Genomic DNA, 20919 nt, shown 5'->3' with positions numbered 1-20919 from the left:
TTTGAGAATGACAAGACTTTGTGTCAAATCATTTGAGAAACAAGATACAGTCAGCTCTGAAAAAGCCAGACCTTCTAGGTACTGGCATGATTAGATATCGAGCCCTATTTTACCCAAGCAATTTGATCATTTGAGATGCCTTTTTTTTTTTTTAATTAGTCAGGAACAAAAAAAAAAGCAATAGTATACTGACAGCCTAGATGAAACCTACAGAACAGAAAATATTAATTGTAATTAATTTTTGAGGATAGAGACACTCAATGATTCAGTTAAATCTCCTTAGTACCTCACAGGAAGATCTAATTTACAGAAAAAAGTCAAGAAACATGGTTTAAATCAGTACAGTCTTCCAGAAGCTTAAAATACACATATAATCACACACCTTTCTGCTTATGTCATAATCATTTGAAGACATGCAATGTGACTCAACAACCTCTGTAAACAGGTGGCAGAGGTTTCTTGAAACCATTTCATCCTCCGACTATACCAAAAACAATGAAAACCTCTGTAATAATTTACTTTAACATCAGCCTCATACTGAGAAACCAAAACACAGAAGGCACTGTGTATTCACTTGAGTTAACAACCTTTTGCACTTAATCTGAGACTGGAACCAGTGCAAAGTTCTAAGAACAAAGAAGCTGTAACAGGAATCCGGACAGACCCTATTTTGTATTTCACTACGAAAAAGATTCAATACATTTGCTAGAATGCCTAGTTTTTTGCATTGTTTCTCATAAACATTTTTCAAAGCTTAATATGGCCAGTTTGAATGACTTTTTCAATGTCTCAAACAGTCGTGCAGATGCATTGCCACCACTCCTCATCATATATTTCACAAAGAAGATATGCTATGCATATAAATTTACACTTTCAAGAAAGCAATCAATGTTCACTACCATACATTAAATATGTGTTATCTGAAAATGAGAGACTAGCATTTCTCAAAGGCTGAATTAACAAGTGCGTTAACAAGTGTTTGTGGAGTATTAGTCTACGAATATATTCCAACGCTTGACTGACATGTAATACGATCAATATGGATAATAGGGTTGTAATTTTGTTTTAAAGATTACAAAAGCAAAGAATAAACAAAAATAACTGATGTCAAGTGCACAGGCTAAGAACAGCAGTGTATGCTGGAATTGACATTACCTTCTACAGCATCCTTGGTGTCTTCATCCTTATCGTCCGTTCCATCACTGTATTTTTAAAATATAACAAAAATATTAATATATATGCACAATAAAGATAGTCAATCTTAAGATTGTAATGAAGGTTAAACAGTAAAGGACAGGAAGATCATAGAAGAATTAAGAAATGACGATGAAAAGAAGCTTTGCTTCTCACACCATTTCACGTTGGAAATAGATTTGTCATCGAGTTCATGAGATTTGCTCTTAGGGGAAAAGAGGAAAGGAGAAACATGAGAAGAGACCTTTTAAAATAAGATGAAAACTTGTTGATTTTAATTAAGTAGGACAGTTTAGTTTTGCTTCGTATGCAAAAAAGTTGAGCCATCTTATATCACAGGTATGAACAGCTATAGGTTATTCAAAGCTGCTGCATGGTAAGTGTTCTACAAAAATCATTCACCAAGCAATTTTGAAAGTTTCCACAAGGTAAAGGAAAAACAGAAATCCTGTAGGAAGCAAGCTCTAGTTTGCATGAAAAAGTAAATCTAAAAATTTGTAAAACCGCAAGCAAAAACATGCATAAATGGGACCTTTCATTTTGCAAGCAGAACACATTCATCAGTTTTGCACAGCAACACTTAACCATTCAGTATGGATTAATGAAAAAAATCATATAGTGATTAAGTGAGAGGAGAGTAAATAATGTATAAGCATTAAAAAATGTGCCATATTCTTATTTTCCAAAAATGATGATTACATGCATTAATTATGAGGAACCCATCTGGTTTATGTTTCTCAACTCAACCAACCTGTCTGATGTTGGAAAGGATAAATTCTCGTCATATATATCTCCTTCTAAACCAAGACTGCTCCAGCTACTGCTGTTACCATTACTGCCAGGAGAAGAAGAGAACACAGCTGAACTAGAAAAGAACAATAGCTCAGACTAGAACCTTTGCTTTCCTCAGAGCTGTTTTGACAAGACATTTAACACAAGAGCACTGAAGCTTCCTAAACAGGTTTGCTGGAACTTCAGAACAGCAATTTGCATACCAATGCAAAACTGGTAAGTTTCTGTACACAGGTGAAAGTATTAATTTTGTACTCATTAACTTTCCAGATCAGTGCTAACAGTAATTCTGTCCTCAGGCCTAAGCACACTGTTTGTCATTTATACAAGCTCAAAAAATTCAGTGCTATTACTCATAGGAATATGGATTACAAATATAATATTTGTTTAAAGGCTAGCTAAAAGTTCCTGATATTATATATTGTGAAGAAAACTGCACAAATTAAATCCTTCTGTCTCATTCCAAAAGCCCAGCAGTGATCTCCAACAGCTGGACGAGAAGGAATTCTTAGAATAAATCAAAAAAATGTTTTTTAAAAAAATGAATTCTGAATACTGGTCTTTAAGCTAAATTTTTATTTTTGTTTTATAAATCAATAAAACTAAGACTGAAAAGATTACTTCACTCACAGTTCACAAGCATACTGCATTTATTCCATGACTACATTCAAGTCAATGCAAAGAACTGAAAAAATTTACAGTGTCTTTACACTGGTGTATTTTAGATGCTACAGTTAACAATTTGCTAGCCCTGTGCTCATGTACAAGATTGTGTTACTCATAGGATTATATCTCCTGCTTCCCAGTTTCATACCTCCCCTTAAGCATGTCTGGAAGTCTTCCAAGGATAAGATTGAGACCACCAGCATGTTGTAAAAAGTATGAATTATCTACTGTAGATGATATGACCAGTCACATTGCAATTCCAGGGAACTGCTGGAAGATGCTTTCTTCCAGCTCAATTTTGTGAACCTGCTAAAACTCTTTCTTCCCACTCATCCCACTCACAGCAAATAATCAAATTTAAAACAAGAAATGGTGGAAAGGAACATTTCAAGAGCCAGATACTAATTTCTTTCACGAAGCTGTCAGTAACAGCATCACCTATCAGTGTTTTTGCTTCCCCGTGTGCCTGTTTAGATACTCACTTCCACATAGTAACAGCAGGTTAGCAAGCTTGCAATATGAACACACCCTAACTGAGGGGAAAAAATAAAGAAAATTGAAGAGCAGAAGCTTCCAAATAAACCAAATTGGTCCTAGAACTGCAAGCCAACCTATTAAAATGCACAATTAAAAAAAAAAAGCACTAAAGGCAGTTACCAAGACTCTGCAATTACCGGTTTGATTTGCATGGAAAATGCAAATCTGGTCAAAAGAACATTTTTCAAGCTACTGTACTAAGAGTACCACAGTAAAAATTAATATTGATTTTGTTTCTTAATTACATATATAGAAAAGAGATTTAACACAATCCACTGGTATCAATGCTTTGCACTCGGGCTCTTTCTTTGAGGGTTTTAGCTGCTTAGCAGAAGTGGAAATAAAAGCTGTCCCAGTTCTCAGACTAAAGGAAAAAGTATTTTCAACCTAACAGAATGACCTCACGCACAGTACTATTCTGATTAGATACATTAATCTATTTTACAGAGGTCAAACTTGGTCTGAAATTACATTGTATTTAACCAGGAGATTATGATCGTATGGTTATGTACAGCAACATATGAAGGTTGTGGTGTTTTGTTGTTGGCTTTTTTTTGTAATGTGACCTTTAGTTCAGCATCTTACAACAAAATAAGTCTTGAAGATAAAGATCTGCAATGACAGAACAAGCAATAAACAGAAAAAGGCATTATAATGCTTCTATAATGCTTCATGCTGCTCTTCAAAATGAACCAGCATAAGAAGTACCAGAAAGAAAAGCTTTCAGTTATATATACAGATAAATATTCACACACACCCTATATACAGCATCATATATACTCAGTTTCATCTGCTTCAAGATTCTGTATTATGCGCATACAGCCAAAGGCTAGAGACGTCTGCTCTGACGTATAACCTCATCTGGATGCACTGATTCATCCTCTGGAAAAGCCTATGCCTATACCTGTATGTTAACTAAACAATAGTCTTGAGCTTTCTCCTATTTCTAACCTTAAGCTGCCAACATTAGACATGCAAAGTAGATGATACAAACTTTCCTTCTTGCTTCCATTCAAATAAAGCTTCTTTCCAAGCTGTCTTGCTCCCTTGCTTACAGTTAGCTTAATCCTCTGTGGGGTGCAGAAGCACAATTTTTATATTGACCTGAGACCCAGAGAGCACGGACCTTGCCAACAGAGCTCCTACAAAAAATGTCTTTTTCCCCCCCCTCCGAGAGAAGTAAAGCAAAGCAAGTTAAATTGAACCGGACTGCTGCAGATTGTACTGGGTTGTTTTCTGAGAAGTCTGAGCCTGTCTTCCACAAATTTCGAACTACCATTAATGGAATTTGTAAGTTTATTATGAAGGTAATTTAGAAAATGTTAGCTAAAGGAGTCTCAAGCACCAGTATCCCTTGAATATTGCAAATGGCCTCAAAAATATTGAGGGAAAAGGCAAGTCCTCTGCACAAATAAAACTTGCTTCCTGTTCACTATGCTACTCAATTGTAATATATTGGCACTACAAACAAATCAGTCTAAAGCTACCTAGTACCTCAAGGATGGCACAAGATCGAGGACAGCTTCTTAGATACAAGAAAACAACTTGCATTAAGAAATGTTCCCTTTGCCAAGAGAGCAAAGCTAACTGAAGTAATTTAAATATTTCAAATTGACATGGGTTACATATAATCAGCATAATATTTTAAAATAGACGGCCCTGACCACACACACACAAAAAACACACTTTCAACTATTGTAACCGCATGATGGATGGATATGTTATTTTCCTGTTTAATAAAACAGTTAAAAAAAGAGTAAAAGCAGTAAATCCTCATAACTGCCTGTAGTGGGTTTATGTGGCAAGGTTTTGGTAGCAGGGGGCCATAGGGGTGGCTTCTGTGAGAAGAATCCAGAAGCTGCCCCATGTTTGGTAAGGGCCCCACTGCTGACCAGAGCTGAGCCAATAAGTGATGTTGTTTGCGCCCCTGTGAGAGCATATTTAAGACAGGGAAAAAAAAAAAAAACGCTGCGCCACACAGCAGCTGGGAGAGTCAGAGGAGTGAGGAACAGCCTTGCAGGCACCAAGGTCAGTGAAGAAGGAGGGGGAGAGGTGCTCCAGGCGCCAGAGCAGAAGTCCCCTGCGGCCTGTGGTGAGGACCATGGTGAAGCAGGCTGTCCCCCTGCAGCCCATGCAGTACCATGGTGGAGCAGGGTTCCACGCTGCAGCCTGTGGAGGAGACCATGTTGGAGCAGGTGGACCTGCACCGACAGAGACTGCGGCCTGTGGAAGACCCCTGCCGGAGCAGATTCCGGGCCGGACCTGTAGCCCGTGGAGAGGAGCCCACGCAGGAGCAGGTGACCTGGCAGGAGCTGCTGCCCGTGGGGGATCCAGGTTGGAGCAGTTTGCCCCCGAGGGATGGACCCCGTGGTACGGACCCATATCTGGAGCAGTTCTTGAAGAGCTGCTGCCTGTGGACAGCCCACGCCGGATCAGTTCAGCAAGGACTGCATCCCGTGGGAGGATGCAGGGGACATCACACACAGGGGACGAGAGTGACCGAGAAGGAGCGGTGGAGAAGAAGTGCTATGGACTGACCACAACCCCTGTTCCCCTGCGCCGCTTGGGGGAGGAGGTGGAAGAGGGTGGATGGGGGGGAAGGTGCTTTTAGTTTCTTTCCTTTGTTTCTCACTTCTCTAGCTTGTTAGTAATAGGCAGTAAATCTTACTATCTCCCTATGCTGAGTCTGTTTTGCCCGTCACAATAATTACTGTGCGATCTCCTCGTCCTAATCTCAACCCTTGAGCCCTTTTCATCATATTTTCTCCCTGTTCCTCTTTGAGGAGGGGGAGTGAGAGAGCGGTTGTGGTGGAGCTCGGCTGCCCACCCGGTTAAAACCACCACACTGCCACACAATTCCTTATTTCCTGAGAAGATTATCAAGATACTAGTGTTCCACAAATGGTATTATTAGTGAAGCTTGGTTTGTTACAGAAGGTCTCCCCCTCCATGTTTTTTTTTTGCTCAGGGCAATAACCCCAGATCCTCTCATATCCACCTGCTAAAACCTACTCACACAAACATATGCATGCTGTTAACAATCCACGGCAGATTTTCAAAAACTAGTGGGTCAATTTGTGCATGCCTGTTTCTTCTGCCAACACCTTGCTATCCAAATTATGTCCCCCCACTTCCTCAAGTTAAACGCCAGAGTAGGTCATTCTTCTCCTAATGAACAGATATTCTTTAAAGTTGTAGAAATTAAATTCTTTTAATTTAAAGATGTTTTGGGAATGATAATAAAAACACGATGGGTACTAAAGGTCCAGAGTATTTTTTTGTACTTTTTTCCCCCCACCATTATTTAACCGATATCTATTCTGTTTCTAACTGCCAATACACTAGATCTTTTCTTCCTTACGGTCTGAATCCTATGACGTAAGTCAAATTTTTACTCATTCAACAGAAAATGCATTATTAAAATAACTTTAAGGCAATGTATTCTTTCATAAAACTATTTAGTTGTATGAGTGATAAGTTTTAGCATTGGTTTGATTACAGTATTTGGTTAAGCAAAACAAAAATACTACAAACATTTGAGTAGTTTCACTTTAGTACCAAATATTCTGGTTTTTTTGTTTGTTTTTTTAAAAAAAACCCTCTCCCATTTCTGCTGTTCTTCAAGAGAACACCTGGACATTCTATGTAAATGATATATACCTCATGCAAAACTGAACTTACTCATTCCTCATACCTTGCCTACGCAAAAGCTAGGGCCACAACTCACTATAGTTTCCTCTGGGAACAGATGTTGCAGATTTTTCAAGTTCTTGTTTTAATTTAGCTGGCTACCAACGAGCCATGGAAGTACAGAAGAAGCTCTTGTGGAAAAAGTTACTATCTCAAACAGGTAAGTTCCAATAATATGCACCTGTAAGTTCCTAGTTAGTAACACATCAATGCACAAGCAACATCAGTTACAATAGCTTAAGACGTCAACCCCTAAAAATACCTGTTTAAAATCCTCATGCAAACTAAGAGCACATTTCTTCTTTTCAAGAATAGATGAATTTACATAAAGCACATTAATTTTTAATTTCAGACCACAATAAACAACACTACTTTCAAGTTATACTTTATACGTGGTGACTGTTTTTAAAATACCTGCATCTTTTGCTAATACTTAAGCTACACACAGTGTTATTTGATGCAACACCCTGACACAAGTGAAAACGCATATTCTACGTATTCTACCCTCCATATAGTACTAACAGTCATGAACAAGAAGAAAAAACATTTGGTAAGAAAACACAGATTCAAACATATTAGAGTCATTTTTAACATAAAAGCTATTATTGAAGACAAAATAAGATCTTTTCCTTCACCCCCCTGGAGAAGACCACTTGGTACCATGTTACATGATGCCAAGATAAATGTTTAACTGTGCGAATATATTTATAGTTACCTGTCACTGAGATGAAGAAAACTGCTGCTCTCATCAAGATGTTCATCTTCAAAACTTAGATTGGACCAACTGCCAGTGCTATCATCACCGATACTAAGGCTCATCTGCTGGCTAACAATAGATTCAACAGAGTGAAATCCTTCTCTTCCAGCAGAGCTAAACAAAAATTTAAGACAAAAACATCACTACCTTTCATGCCAATCCGTGTTAATTCATTTACAGAAATTTAACACTATTTCAAAGACACTAAATTCCAAGGAGAATGAAAATAAAAGGGTGTAAGAGTATCCATTAATTTGTATCCTGTTCTCAAAGTAAGAAATGAAGCAATTAAATGAATCTGAAACTTCGACAGGCTTAGATCAGGGATTGCTATTTGTAACTCCTTTACTAGAAGGCAGAGGGAATGGCACACATAATTATCTCATTCTGAAGATTATTTGCTATAAAGCATTGAATAGTTTTACCATTTAGGCATTTTAGTCTTACAGACTGTAGATCAAGGTATGCTTTTCAAGCAGAAGAATTAACATTTTTTGGAATTGCTCACCATAGGACTGTTCAACTCTTTCCCCTCCTTGCTTTCATTGCTACCAGCAAGGTGGTCTGTTACTGTGGGCAAAATGCTTAAGAACACAATGATATTTAACAGGTTAGAATTGTTTTATTTCTGAAAAAGGGTCTTTCCACAGATAAAGATTTGTCTTCCTGTTTCAAGCATGTGCAGCAACACATGACTTCTTCCTCCCTCGGGAAATAAATTTACATTTTTAATCCAAAAAAAAAAAAAAACAACAATCAAGCAGGTATGTTCAATAAAGGTAGCCATTATAAGATCCTTCAAAAGACCCAGTTTGATAACTTTAGAGAAGTTTGAACTCCTTAGAACGAAGTTATAATATGAAAACATACAGTTATGATCTAATCTTCATGTGTAAACCGTGGTTATAGAGATGTAGATGAAGTGGTAGAAAGCTCAAGAAAAATGACCATCCTACTATCGCCACAGTCAGCGGTCACTGTAACATTCACAACTTAAAAAGCCAGCCCTAATCACATCACCGTCAATGCTTCGCTCCAGTAAACATGAATTTTTGCAGGCAAAGATATAACTCAGAGTAGTTTGACTGTTTGAATCACAGCCCATCTGGGCAACACGAAAGGTGACATTTCAAGAAACATCAATGGGTGATGCTGTAAGAAGCATTTGTAAATTTTGTCATGTTAAAACCTTAACATCTTCTCCTTGTCACAGATATTACAACAAACAATATTTATTCAAACCCTGCACTTTAGATGCTCTTGTCATATTCTAACTAAAAGTTTCAAGTAATATTTTTAAGAAGTGATTCAAAACCCAAGTGCCATCTCTGATACTGTGGGTATTAGAAAAAACATACTACTACTGTTACACACTGATTAAGGTTCCAAACTCCTCATATGCAGCACCACACTACACAGTTTATTAGCATTTCTAAACTACTGGAATTTCTAATTAAATACTTTCACTAAAACATCATAAAAATTAAAACAGAGTTTGTTTTCTGCAAAAGCTCTGTCCATCACTACTCCCAAAGAACAAAAACTTTCATTGCTGTTTACAGGCAGAAGCTTAGCATGAGTTTCATATCAAACCTTGAAAAAAATGAATTCAGATCCACTGCAGTCTTTAGCCATTGAACGTATGAAGGTCTATTTTATTATTCATCATGATGTCCCTCTAGAAACTGAAAGAAAAATCCTTTGCCACTGTGAGGAACTCTGCACCCCCTATCCCCTACAAAGTAGGAAAATAAGTGTTACGATGAACTGGAATAACCAACAAGGTAAAAATTGCTCCTGGACCCAAAAGGTAGATTTCCAGTCATTCTGATCCCTGCAGTTTAAGAAAGAGTTGCTGTTTGCCCTAAAGTTAGCAAAGGCTAATTTACCATTTCCACACTAAACATACAAAAATCTGAAACTCAGTTTCTTCTCTACTTTATTACTGTTTTATAAGTGTCTTAAGATTTTTTTTTCTTCCAATAATAAGGATACTATTTTAACAGTCATAAGCAAAGTAAACCCTTTGTACTTTAAAGCAATGTCCAGTCTGGACAGTACCAAAAGTTGGTTCTACTGATAATCCAAAATAAATTACATTTATTTTTCAGTACAGAAGATGAAATACAGGTAGGGAACAAATTTGGATTCAGTCATGGCTTATACAGCAAGAAACCCTGTAAGGTCTACTATTCTCTACTGTAGGTAAAAAATAACAGCATTTCAAGTTGAAATATTAAGTTCCAATGATTAGTTAGCTACTGGAACATATGCATACTGATATACATAGAAACCTTGGTTTAAAGCTCCCACAGGCGGAAAAAGACTTTTCTACCTATGAATCATTTATATATCACTGTAAGAATAAAAAGAAAGTACTCTGAACATAAAATTTGTACTTAGGAATTTTTTCTTCTAGAAATACATTATGTCTGCATTAACAATCCTCTTTTTTTCTGGTACAGAATGCATCAAGAAAAAATTATTATTACCTTATGTTAACTGCCTGACCAATATTAGTCATAGCTGAGGTCATTATTTCAGTAGTAAGGCTTTCAGCAAAACTGACTCCATCTTGTCCAAAACCACTGTCAGCTGTCACGCTTGTGTAACTCAGCTCTCCCTCTGCTTTCTCAGCAGCCGCAGGAGCCACCTTGTCAGGAAACACTGTCTTCTGTTCTACATCAACGTGAATTTTGGGAATATCAAGATGAAAGACTCTTGGTTTTTGGCAGACACCACCCAATCTAGGTTGAAGGAAATGCCTCACGGGAATGGAGGAACTCTGCGCAGGTAAGTGATGAGATGCACTTTCGGTACAGTACTGATGTTCCTTCATACTGCAGCATCTACAGACAGTTCCAGAAAAAGGAGACAGTTTGTCCGTATAGGAAAGCCTATCTCCATTTTTTCTGTTTTCAGCCACCTGGAGAACAGCAGATTCTAAACTCATTTCTAGAGTATCATCTGCTACCTTCCTAGCATATTGTTCTATAGCTTGAATTATGCCTTCACGGTAGCCATTTTCATTTAAACTGCCCGTACTATGATACAGTTTACGACTGGGGGAGAAAGGAAGAAGTGTTCTAGAAACTCTTGTTTTAATAAGATCTCCTGTGACTTCCTCAAGTTCAGTCTTTTCATATAGACAGGAATCTGTCAGAGATTTTGGTAAACATGCTCCTGAAATTTTCAATTTCTTCCTGACATCACTAGTTATGTTGCAAGCAAGGGATTCTGAAAAGCGTAACAATTCCGCGCAATCTGTTCTCTGCGTGCTGATACTCCTTTCGTAAGTTTGCTCTTCACAGTGATGAATGCTGCTTTTCACTTGCTGTGCTGCATCTTTATTCACTGTTTTGATCAGCTCCAGTTTACCATTTACCTGTACATTTTGCCCGGGAAATGTCATTCTGTTGCATCTCAATTTCGTTTTACGAGCAGCTTGCCGTAGGCCTGACTTGATGGACCTGTAAGCAAGTCTGCTAGCATACTGATCCATCAACAGCTCAGGGTTACCACCTTCCCTTTTCAAAATACGAATAATATGATCTGCATATTCATCCGTCACACTTTCACAGCTTGGGTACTTGGAAGTCAAACCCATCGTGCCTGAACCTTGTGGTAAAGAAAGTACAGAGGAATCTCTCTCACCAAGACACTGGTCCCTCACCGGACCACACCACTCCTTTGAACTAGAATCTTTATCGTCTTTTCTCACATAAAGACAATCCACTTGACAGTTAACCCGCTTCAACCTCAGCAGTTTACAATGCCTTGATTTCACCATTTTCTTGGCTTCGCTGATTACTTTTCCTGCCATATCACCTGCATAATTCCATAAAGAGCTGCATGTTTCTTCTGGGGCGTTTATAAAGGCAGGATATCCACATATTTTGTTTTGCGTACTTAACTGAACCTGTCTATCAGCTTCTCTTTCATTTGTTTTATCATCTAAATGGGAAGCAGCCATTTCAGTTGCTACTGAAATTATCTGACTAGCTAAGTTATCTGCATACTGAATAGTTTTTTCTGCATGTTCCTCATTCTCAATGACCTTTTCAGAATGATCTTCATCTTCACTACTTTCTACTTCTTCAGAAAGTGACCGCATGAGTTTCAGCATAAACTCCTCCTTTTCCAAAGAGCTGTGTTCAGTTTCAGACAAACCTGCAACAGACGGATTGTATGGTGTAGAAGGTGGCGTCGCGGGTGCAAATTCCTTTGCTAATTCTCCCTTGAGTTTCTTTGACAGTTTTCTCAGGTTTCTTTCTGAACTAGCTTGACACGGTATTAAAGGAGTTGGTGGGGGCGTGTCAGGCATTACACTGGTATTTCCATCTTTGATACTTGACTTATCAGCCATCTGCAAAGCATCTTCACTGCCAAACATCACTGAAGAAAAGCTATTTGCACGTGGAAAGCAATCAGCTTGCCTGTAAGTCAAAGGTCCTGATGGTGGTTTTTGAATATCGTGATTTTTTGAGTGCTTGTTTAAGAGTGTCATTGAGCAGCTTCCTGCATCAGTAAAGTCCTCTAGAACATGCCTAGCAAAAGTCACAGTGGAACAAGGCAGTGGCGATTTTGAAAACCTGTGTCCTTTTTGTTCCTGCCAACAGTCTTTAGGTTCTGAAACGCACTGAACAGAATTAGCTGGAGTAAGAAGAAATTTAGAGGGATTATTCAAAGGCATCTGTTGTTGTTCAACAACTATAGAAACATTACTTGGTTTCTCAGCATCTTGCTTCTTTATCACACATTGTTCTTTTCTACTGGTATCTGCATAAGTCTGTGAGCCCACGTTACGTGCAGAATTCTCACCAGTGTTGCATAACACAGTTTTACTTTCATCCACAGATTGTTTTATGATATATTTGGCCAAGTGATCTGCAAACATATTATTGGGGACATCTTCACCAGTACATTGCACATATGTTTTTTTATCTACTATTTTTCTTGACAAAAACTCTGTGTACTCTTCTACTGCTTTTGTTACCCGAGATGAGGTTATGGCTTCATAAGCCTCATTTACTATCATATCTACCATAGTTCCAGAGAAACTATTAATGCTTTTTGACCCACTCGTTAATTCTGAATTACTGCCTATTCCAGACATGTTAGTCACTTGTTTGGTATTGTTTAATGGATTATTTTCAGTACTTTGATTCTGATCTGAAGTTAGGTATATATTTCTGAAAGAAGAGACTTCCTCTTCTCTCTTTCTGCTTGTGAAAAATGGATGAGAGCAGTCTTTGTATACTTTCATGTTGTTATCAGAATTCAGAGCAGTGCATACTTTTGCTTTATAAGCATCAGAGGAAAACTGATGTTGACAAAGAGCTCTTCCAGCTAAGGGCACAGGTACTGAACTTACAACACCGGAGGTACAAAACAGTGCTTGTTGTACTGTGTATTCTTTCTTGAAATCTTGGATTGGATTCAGTGCTACCCTGTCATTAAAATCAGGCAAAAACATGGAAGTCCGTGTTGACTCTAACATACTTTCTGCACTCACATATTTAATGTTGTCCATGGAAACACTGATGGCTGCTTGTGTCGTGAAGGTCACATCAACCTGGGATAGCTCAATAAAAGCCTCCTGAATGACAGATTCAGACAGATCTCTGGCATAAGATCTTACTACTTTGTCTTCATAATCAAATGAAGAAGGCTGTGCAACTGTAGGTGTCGAGGGGTATGAAAACTGGCATACTTCCATGATTCCTTCAAATACAAGTTCTTCGGCAAGGTCTGCGGCAAACCGTGCAACGGTATTGGTAAATATTTGCTTCTTCACATGCCGCAGTTCTTTCAAAGCACCAGTTATAGCTTCGCTCACCAAAAAGTTTGCTAGCCCGTTAATGGCACGCTCCTTCAGGGAGATTGCTCTACGTCTTCCAATCTCATAGAAAGCCATTTGAAAGACCGAAGAAGTCAACCTAGCAGCCAAGTGACAAAGTGCATTGGTGCATGAAGAAACACCTTTTTGCAGGTCCTTAAAAGCACTGCCAAAACTTTTTTCAACTAATTCAGTTGCAAATTTTTGAATGCTATCTCGAATTATTGATGATTTATGCTTAGATTTTGCTTGTTTATCTGGCTCCTTGCTAGTTTTAATTTTGAGATCTGTAGCTTGACCTTCTTCTTTCATAGCAATCCTGTTGCATTTGGAATCATTTCCTGCACGTATTTGTTCTGATGAAGAGTCAGAATGAAAAACAGAACCCAGTATTTCAAATGAAACACTATCAGCATATTCTGAATAAGTATTATAAAGTGCATCAGGGTGGTTTTGACCTGTCTCATCTCCGCCAAGATTCATACGACATAAGCATTCAGAAGAACCACAGCTCCCTAGCGGACTGAAAGCCGATGATCTAATAGGGCTGAACAAGCCTCCGTTCTCTTCCCCTGATGTTTTAACTGGGCGAGGGGAATCTGGGACATCAAAAACGCTGCTGTACGGTGATTCTGGTTTGCGAGGAGTTGGTTTCTTTACATTGGCTGGGAGAGCAGGACGATCAAACTTGAATTTCTGAGGATTCATTGTAATGCTTGTAGAACACAGTTTTTCATGGGCAGCCCTCCTTTTCTGGGGGGGATTCCCTAGGATGGGATCCCTAATGGCTTTACCAGACTTTTCCAGGGTTTGTTCTAATTCATCAAACTGATCAAAACTATCAAAAAATTCACTAACTTCTGAGTCTGAATCCTCTATACCATCTTTCACTACTGGAATTTTTGGCAGCTGGAGCTTTGCCTTCAAGCTCTTCTGATATCCTTCTTCATCTAAGAAGATAATGGGGCTTGGGCTGGAGCAATCCGACTCAGAGGATTCAGCTGGAGAAGAGGAAAACAATGTTTTACATAAGAAATTAACACCTTGATCAGAAGGATTATATGGCTTATAGAAACTCCTTTGTATCCAGGGATCAGAAATTGAGGTTGTAACTGAATTTTTTACTGAAGACAGTTCCTTAAGTCCAAAAATATCAATCAAAGCAGAAGATCTTGCAGATGACTTTCGACGTACAGAACCCACAGAGATCTTTGAGTCAACAGCTTCTAAACATTGAGCAGGGATGGTCTGTGAAGCAGCATCTCGATGGTTTCGAGAAGTAAAGCTGCATGTACCTGAAAAGGAAAAAACAACAGCTTCAAAAACAAGAATTTATACAGAAAAGCAGAACACTTTGGACAGATTTTGATAGCAATGGCTGGACTTACTATTGTTACAATACACCAACTCATCTTTCATAATTAAAGCAATATTTTTTTCCAAATCATATTATACTAACGACTGAAATTCATGTATTTCTTTTTTTAGAACAAGGTAGAACAAGATGCTATTTTATCTGCATATCAGATATGGAGGCTAGAATTTTTGGTTTATGAATTGATAAACTGTTGTGAAAAGAACAGTCTCAAAAATTCAATTTACAGTTGCATTACACCCCTTTACAAAATGCAAATGTAAAAAAACACTATTTATTTACACTTATTTTCTCATAACATCCTGACAGCCTAAATTGCAATTAACAATTCCTACAAGTCAACAGCATGCAAGAACTTACCAACACTTTGCATCTTTGAAGGCTCATCTTCATCTAACTGCTCAAAAGCAGTGACAAAATCATCCTCAATTGAAGAGACTGATTGATTAGTATCATCATCTTCTGTACAGGATGTCTCTGGTCGATGTTTTTGCAATGACTTTTTTTCAACTGCGTATCTTACACCTGTGGTATACTTGCTTAGCAAAGTAAATACATAATCTGCTTTGATCCTTGGGAATGCAGGAGACAGTCGCATCACACAAAGCACTTCAGGAAGCTGATTCTTGAAAAAGAGCAACAAGAAAACCAATATAACAATCTTTGAATAATTTCAACTGTAGGAATAACAATGGATTCCCTCAACACATTTTATGAACAGTAAACAATTTACAAGTATTTTAAAAGATAAAAAAAAATGTGTAAAGTGATATTTAAAATCATTTAGCATTTTAATGACCTCTATATTCTGAGTAAGTCATTGCAATAAGACAAAAGAGGTTGTATAATACAACCCTGATAATATGCAGTCATGAATCTATTTAAAGAACACACGTGTTAAAAAATCCATAAAGACAGAATTTCAAAGCGTGTTTGTGCTTAACATTATTTCAGTTTATAGATTATTTGTTTCAATATATAAAAAAAACTTGTACGCAACATGATTTAATTTACCATGCAAGGCAACATTGCATAAAGTTGCTTTAACAACGTGTGACTGGAAAAGAAAAGAACCCACTGAGTTTTATGAAGACCTGACACTAATAATTTCTTGGCATCTCTGTTTCAAGGAGGGAAGTCTGGAGAAGATGGAAGGCATATCAGAACAGAGCAGAGATGGGCAATTTGACAAGCTTCACCTTCTTTCCAAATTGGCAGTAAAAGGGACTATACTTGAGCAAAAGGACTGGATCAGCATCATAATATGTTAGATATTTTGAGTTAGTAATACAGGTACTTAACTGTACATGAGAACAAGTTTATTTTGAGATTTTCTAACACACATTTTAAACAAAAACCACAGAAATGTAACGTTAATACTATCGTGGCCCAAAAATACAAACAAAACAAGGTGTGATATTATTAAACTCTTTAAGAGGCCAAACAATGCCCCTTTAAGGCAATTCTGTACTTCAGACATGCAAGACAACAAAATATTTACCTGATGTTTTGTGACACAAGGTTTTGCCAAGGTCTTCCTAACATCTTTTAGAAAAACAACCTCATTTTCTTTCAGTTTGCACAACTGAAGCGATTTCAGAACATCTGGAAGATCTGCAGAAACAGCTGCCAACTCCTGATTTTAATGTATGAAAATATTGAGAACAAAAAGTGAAAAAAATTAAGTGAAAAGTAATGAAGAGGTTTTGATCTCACATCCCCCCCCCAAATATTAACAGCAGCTACTTTTGGTAAAGCTTCTCTTTTATCCACTATTTATTACCCTATTCTTTACTTACTCTCCTGAGCTCTGATATAAAACTCTTTTCCACAAATAATTCAATCCACAAATCTTTAACTCACTCTTCTACCAAAAGAAGAATTTCCACTGCTTCTCATGGGACAGAAAAGGTTTAAACGTCACAAAGAAGAATCTTGGAAGCACCAAAAAGCAACTGCACATTGTACAAAGTACCCAGCTACATACAGAAGACTGATCTCACCTAATAACTGTTCTCAGTGGATCTCTACATGCTCTTAGCATGCTTTATTGGAATGGTACTATAGCCCCCTATTATAGGAAAAGGAACATTGGCTTTTTCTTTTTCAGCATTATCTCAGATAACTTTATATTTATTGAAAACACAGAAAAGGCCTGTGAAAGATTTATGATTTTTTTTTAAAGCAATCTAAACACTATGCATCTATATTGTATGAAGCAAGTCTTCATAAACCTACTCAGCCTAATTTTTCTATAAATGTCATCTAACTCTATACAATCAAATAACTCTCACCCATACTTGGGTGAATATTTAGCAGGACTATAATTTTATTAATTAGCAACAAAGGTACAATTCTGAACACAAACGGATTCATACGTTTCTATTGTTTAATAGATGTTTTAAACATCAGCAAACCATTACAGCAATCCCTACTGAGATCTAGACAAAGCGTGGAGTAGTACTACAAACATGTTATGGTGTTATACTGACATACAAGTTGCACAAGAGAAATCAATCCTTAACTTCTTAAAATTGTATGACAACCCCACAAATTGGCTACGCTTCCCTCTTTAAATATTTCCTCATCTAAGTCTCCAGAAATAATAGCAATTGCATGGCTAGCAGTCAATTCAGAGAACTTCTAGCTTTGCACACTGTGACTGCACTACATTAATAAGCACAAATATTAAGAAGGTCACATACAGTTTTTAACAAAACAAACAAACTACAATTTAAGTATGCCATTTCAGACCATTCCAACACAAAGACTGCTTCAGGCTGTATTTAAAATAGATATAGAAACACTAGTGATGACATTAAAATAATTATATTCAACCTCTCAACAATGTTTAAAACTGTTATGCTTTTAAATGCTGAATGCAAATATATTTCATTTCTCAAAAATCAAAACTCCTCTATCCCACAAACTGTGTACTACTTAGAAGAAAGCACCAGTGCTGAAGAACATTGTTTTCCAATCCAGACAGACATACCATACCTGCAAACGTGCAGTACCCATCTCTTCAGCAAAACCTATAAATGTAATCTGTAGAATAAACACATGAACAATATTAAAGAAACAGAACAAAACTTTGTAGATTTCCTATAGAAATTTAAAAGTTTAGCAGATTTCATCATAAAGCTTCATTCTACCACCACAAAAACCATACGTTTGGGTAGCATAACTTGCCTGAACAGTAGTGCAGAGTCTTACATATAAACAGTAACACTGTAATATTTGACTTGTAGATATCAGCTCAGACTAAAGGGCACATACAACATACAAAACCCACTACATAGAAAATTTTCTAATGGCCTATTGGCTGGTATAAATTTATCAACACATATATGTCCCATTCAGTCTGTTAAAATAAACATGATTTTGCAAAGATCAGCGCTTTAGGCTGGACACGTATAAACCAGTTCCGATCTGAAATCTGTCCATGCTAACAAACTACAACACATTTGGATATACTGAAGAGAGCACAGCGCTAACACCTAGACTATTTACCACGTAAACTGGTTATCCTCAGGCCAAAAGACAGCAGATGTGTTTTAATCCACTTGTTTGCACACAATATCCAAGTAGACAAACCCCTAAAGTAAAAGGATTAAAATATTCAACCTCAAAAAAAACTCGTCAGACTCAAGAACCTGGTATATGTCAGAAATGTCAACTGTACCTCTGGTTTTTGGGCTTGTAGACAGGGGTGATATTTTATTACACTCTCCTTCTATTCTGCCTACAGGCATCTTGTATCATTCAACACTAACAGATCAAAGGCAGCAAATATTTTGTATTATCTTCATTCTTCAGTGCCAGCTCATGATCTATGTTACATACACCTATTCAAACTTTGTTTCCAATGTCAGATTTCCTCAGTTCTCATTTAATATTTCCCTTATGACTCATCAATAGGGTAACTGCATACTACTAAAAAACCCAAAGCATTTATTTTCAAAGCAAGGTTGTAATAACTGGTACACAAAGATTAAATGCTTCCACTGATGTTTGCAGTTAAATGTGATATGGCTTGGATTCAATTATTTTAGAGCACTACGCAATAGAATGGATTTTTCATATTCAAGTCACAGCTCACGTAGAATCACAGAATGATTTGGGTTGGAAGGGACCCTAAAGATCATCTAATTCCAACCCCCTGCCATGGGCAGGGACACCTCCCACCAGACCAGGTTGCCCAAAGCCCCATCCAGCCTGGCCTTGAACACCCCCAGGGATGGGGCAGCCACAACTTCTCACATTAAATTTGTGACACCTACTCCCTGTTTATATAAAGTAGTCAAATGGTTCTCGCATCTAAAATTAGCAAAGAACACCTCTGTGCTTATCATCACTTACTGTTTCAGCAACTTGCCTGTGCGTATATAGAAACTATGAAAGAACGAGGAAAAGAAATGGCTGAAAAACAATTGCTTTGTAGTGTATTTGAGTTTCGAATAAGCGGTACGTTTTGTCACACATTGAAATGATAAGCCTCATTTCAAATTGAAATCTTACTAAAATACTAAAAATTCTGACTTGTTTATTTCAGGTGGTGTCATGTTAGGAAACTACTTTGCCCCCAGAAAGCATCTTCCTGTTTACATCCACTCATCCTTATTTCAGTTATGACAAAATCCTAAATGAAACGCTTTGTAGTAACATTCCAAAGAGCTCTTGGCAAATTACATTTCTCCAGCACCACATTCACTGTGCTAACTATGAAACAATCCTTTTCAATTGATACATCCTTCAGCTCCGACTTTTTTTTTTTTTTATCCATACAGTATCTGCAAGACACCTTTCAATTCCTTCGTCTTTTACCTGCACAATACCTACAATATGAACTGAATTCCTCCACAGAAGAGGCATAAGAGAATACCAAGCAATTTAAGGACTTAGAGGAAAACCAGTTCTCTGAAGATATTTTGGGAGGCTTTAGGGTCTGCTGATGCTCGTACACCCATTTGATGCTGGTACACCATTTCTTAGCGAGTGTATGCTCTTTTGTCTTCTTACATGTCCTTTCCTCTTCCTCAAAATAGTAATTCCAATCCCTTCCCTCTCCCACAGAATACTTCATTGTGCAAGACAGGGCAGCATGCAGGAGCTACAGCTTTGCACAGATGAGGACTAACAGGTCAGTATGAACACTGATTAGCCAGCAAACTGCCATCAGAGACCACACCACTGCTGAGTCTGCCTATTTCTGCCTCAGTGACAACATTAATTTAGATTTATTATGTCTAAACTCCAGTTTTCACAGAAACATAATCACCTTTAAGATCGCAAACATGTCTGAAAATAGCGCAGCCATTCAGAAGTTGTTGGGAGTAGGCCAGGGAGATCGAAGGGCCAACAATCAGTAAGACAAGCCTATGTTTTAAACTATATGTGACACTAGATTTGAAGGTTATCAAAATCCATGGGCACAGAGGTGCTTGACTGAAATGGCACAGGAAGCCTAAACCTGGTTTTCATACGTCTAAGCAATTACCTTCACAGTCCTAATAATTTCTTTTAGCAATATTCTGTATATAGATGTCTTTCTCTGTATTTTTATAAGAAAAAACACCTGTTCTGTGGTCCTTCTATCGACCCTCTTACATTTCAACCACAGGGCTCTTAATTGTTTGAGCTAATAAGGTAACTAAATATAGGAAGCTATCTTTGTCCATAGGGACCATCGTTATAGGCACATCAACTGTTGCCGGCTGTTTGCTGTTCAGCAATTTTTGCTAAAAAAAAAAAGTGGGGGGATGGGGGGGGGTGGAGGGTTCATCTTTCACAAGAATAGCTCCTTGCCCGCTCCCCAAACACTTGATCCAGTCACCAACCTCACTATCCAGCCAGTTCCCAACACTCTGGAGACACCCAGGCAATCCTCCCTCCCCTCTGCTGGTCACACAATCTGCGTCTTCCCTTTCTCCTGCTACTCCTTATCTAACTACCAGTCTTCCTTAATGATTTTCTGAGCTTTTTTTGCTTCATTTCCACTTCTCTCTGACCAGTTCAGGTCACCATCCCCTTCCATAAGCTCCTTTGTCAAGCCTGTCAACTACTCAG

The 20919-nt window shown here is 37.7% G+C and overlaps 1 protein-coding gene across 9 annotated transcripts in view; it reads right to left on the bottom strand.

The window, feature by feature from the left end:
- The window catches only part of AKAP11 (A-kinase anchoring protein 11), a 43542-nt gene that overhangs the window by 10906 nt on the left and 11717 nt on the right, over positions 1–20919 (bottom strand). For 3 of the 9 annotated variants that reach the window (XM_035553380.2, XM_035553381.2, XM_035553382.2), the window contains exons 4-10: positions 17851–17898; positions 16352–16486; positions 15211–15475; positions 10129–14770; positions 7595–7750; positions 1946–2059; positions 1156–1202 (exon numbers count right to left, since the gene is read on the bottom strand). In XM_035553380.2, coding sequence (XP_035409273.1) covers positions 1156–1202; positions 1946–2059; positions 7595–7750; positions 10129–14770; positions 15211–15475; positions 16352–16486; positions 17851–17898 — 5407 coding nt within the window. Of the gene's footprint in view, positions 1–1155; positions 1203–1945; positions 2060–7594; positions 7751–9236; positions 9372–10128; positions 14771–15210; positions 15476–16351; positions 16487–17850; positions 17899–20919 lie in introns of those variants that run through there. The other 6 variants (XM_035553385.2, XM_035553386.2, XM_035553387.2 and 3 more) reach the window with 3 other exon arrangements.

This window comes from Cygnus atratus, chromosome 1 (assembly GCF_013377495.2).
Source record: "Cygnus atratus isolate AKBS03 ecotype Queensland, Australia chromosome 1, CAtr_DNAZoo_HiC_assembly, whole genome shotgun sequence".
Lineage (NCBI taxonomy): Eukaryota > Metazoa > Chordata > Aves > Anseriformes > Anatidae > Cygnus > Cygnus atratus.
The sequence above is the reverse complement of the archived record's forward strand: the minus strand, read 5'-3'. Positions and strand labels throughout refer to the sequence as shown.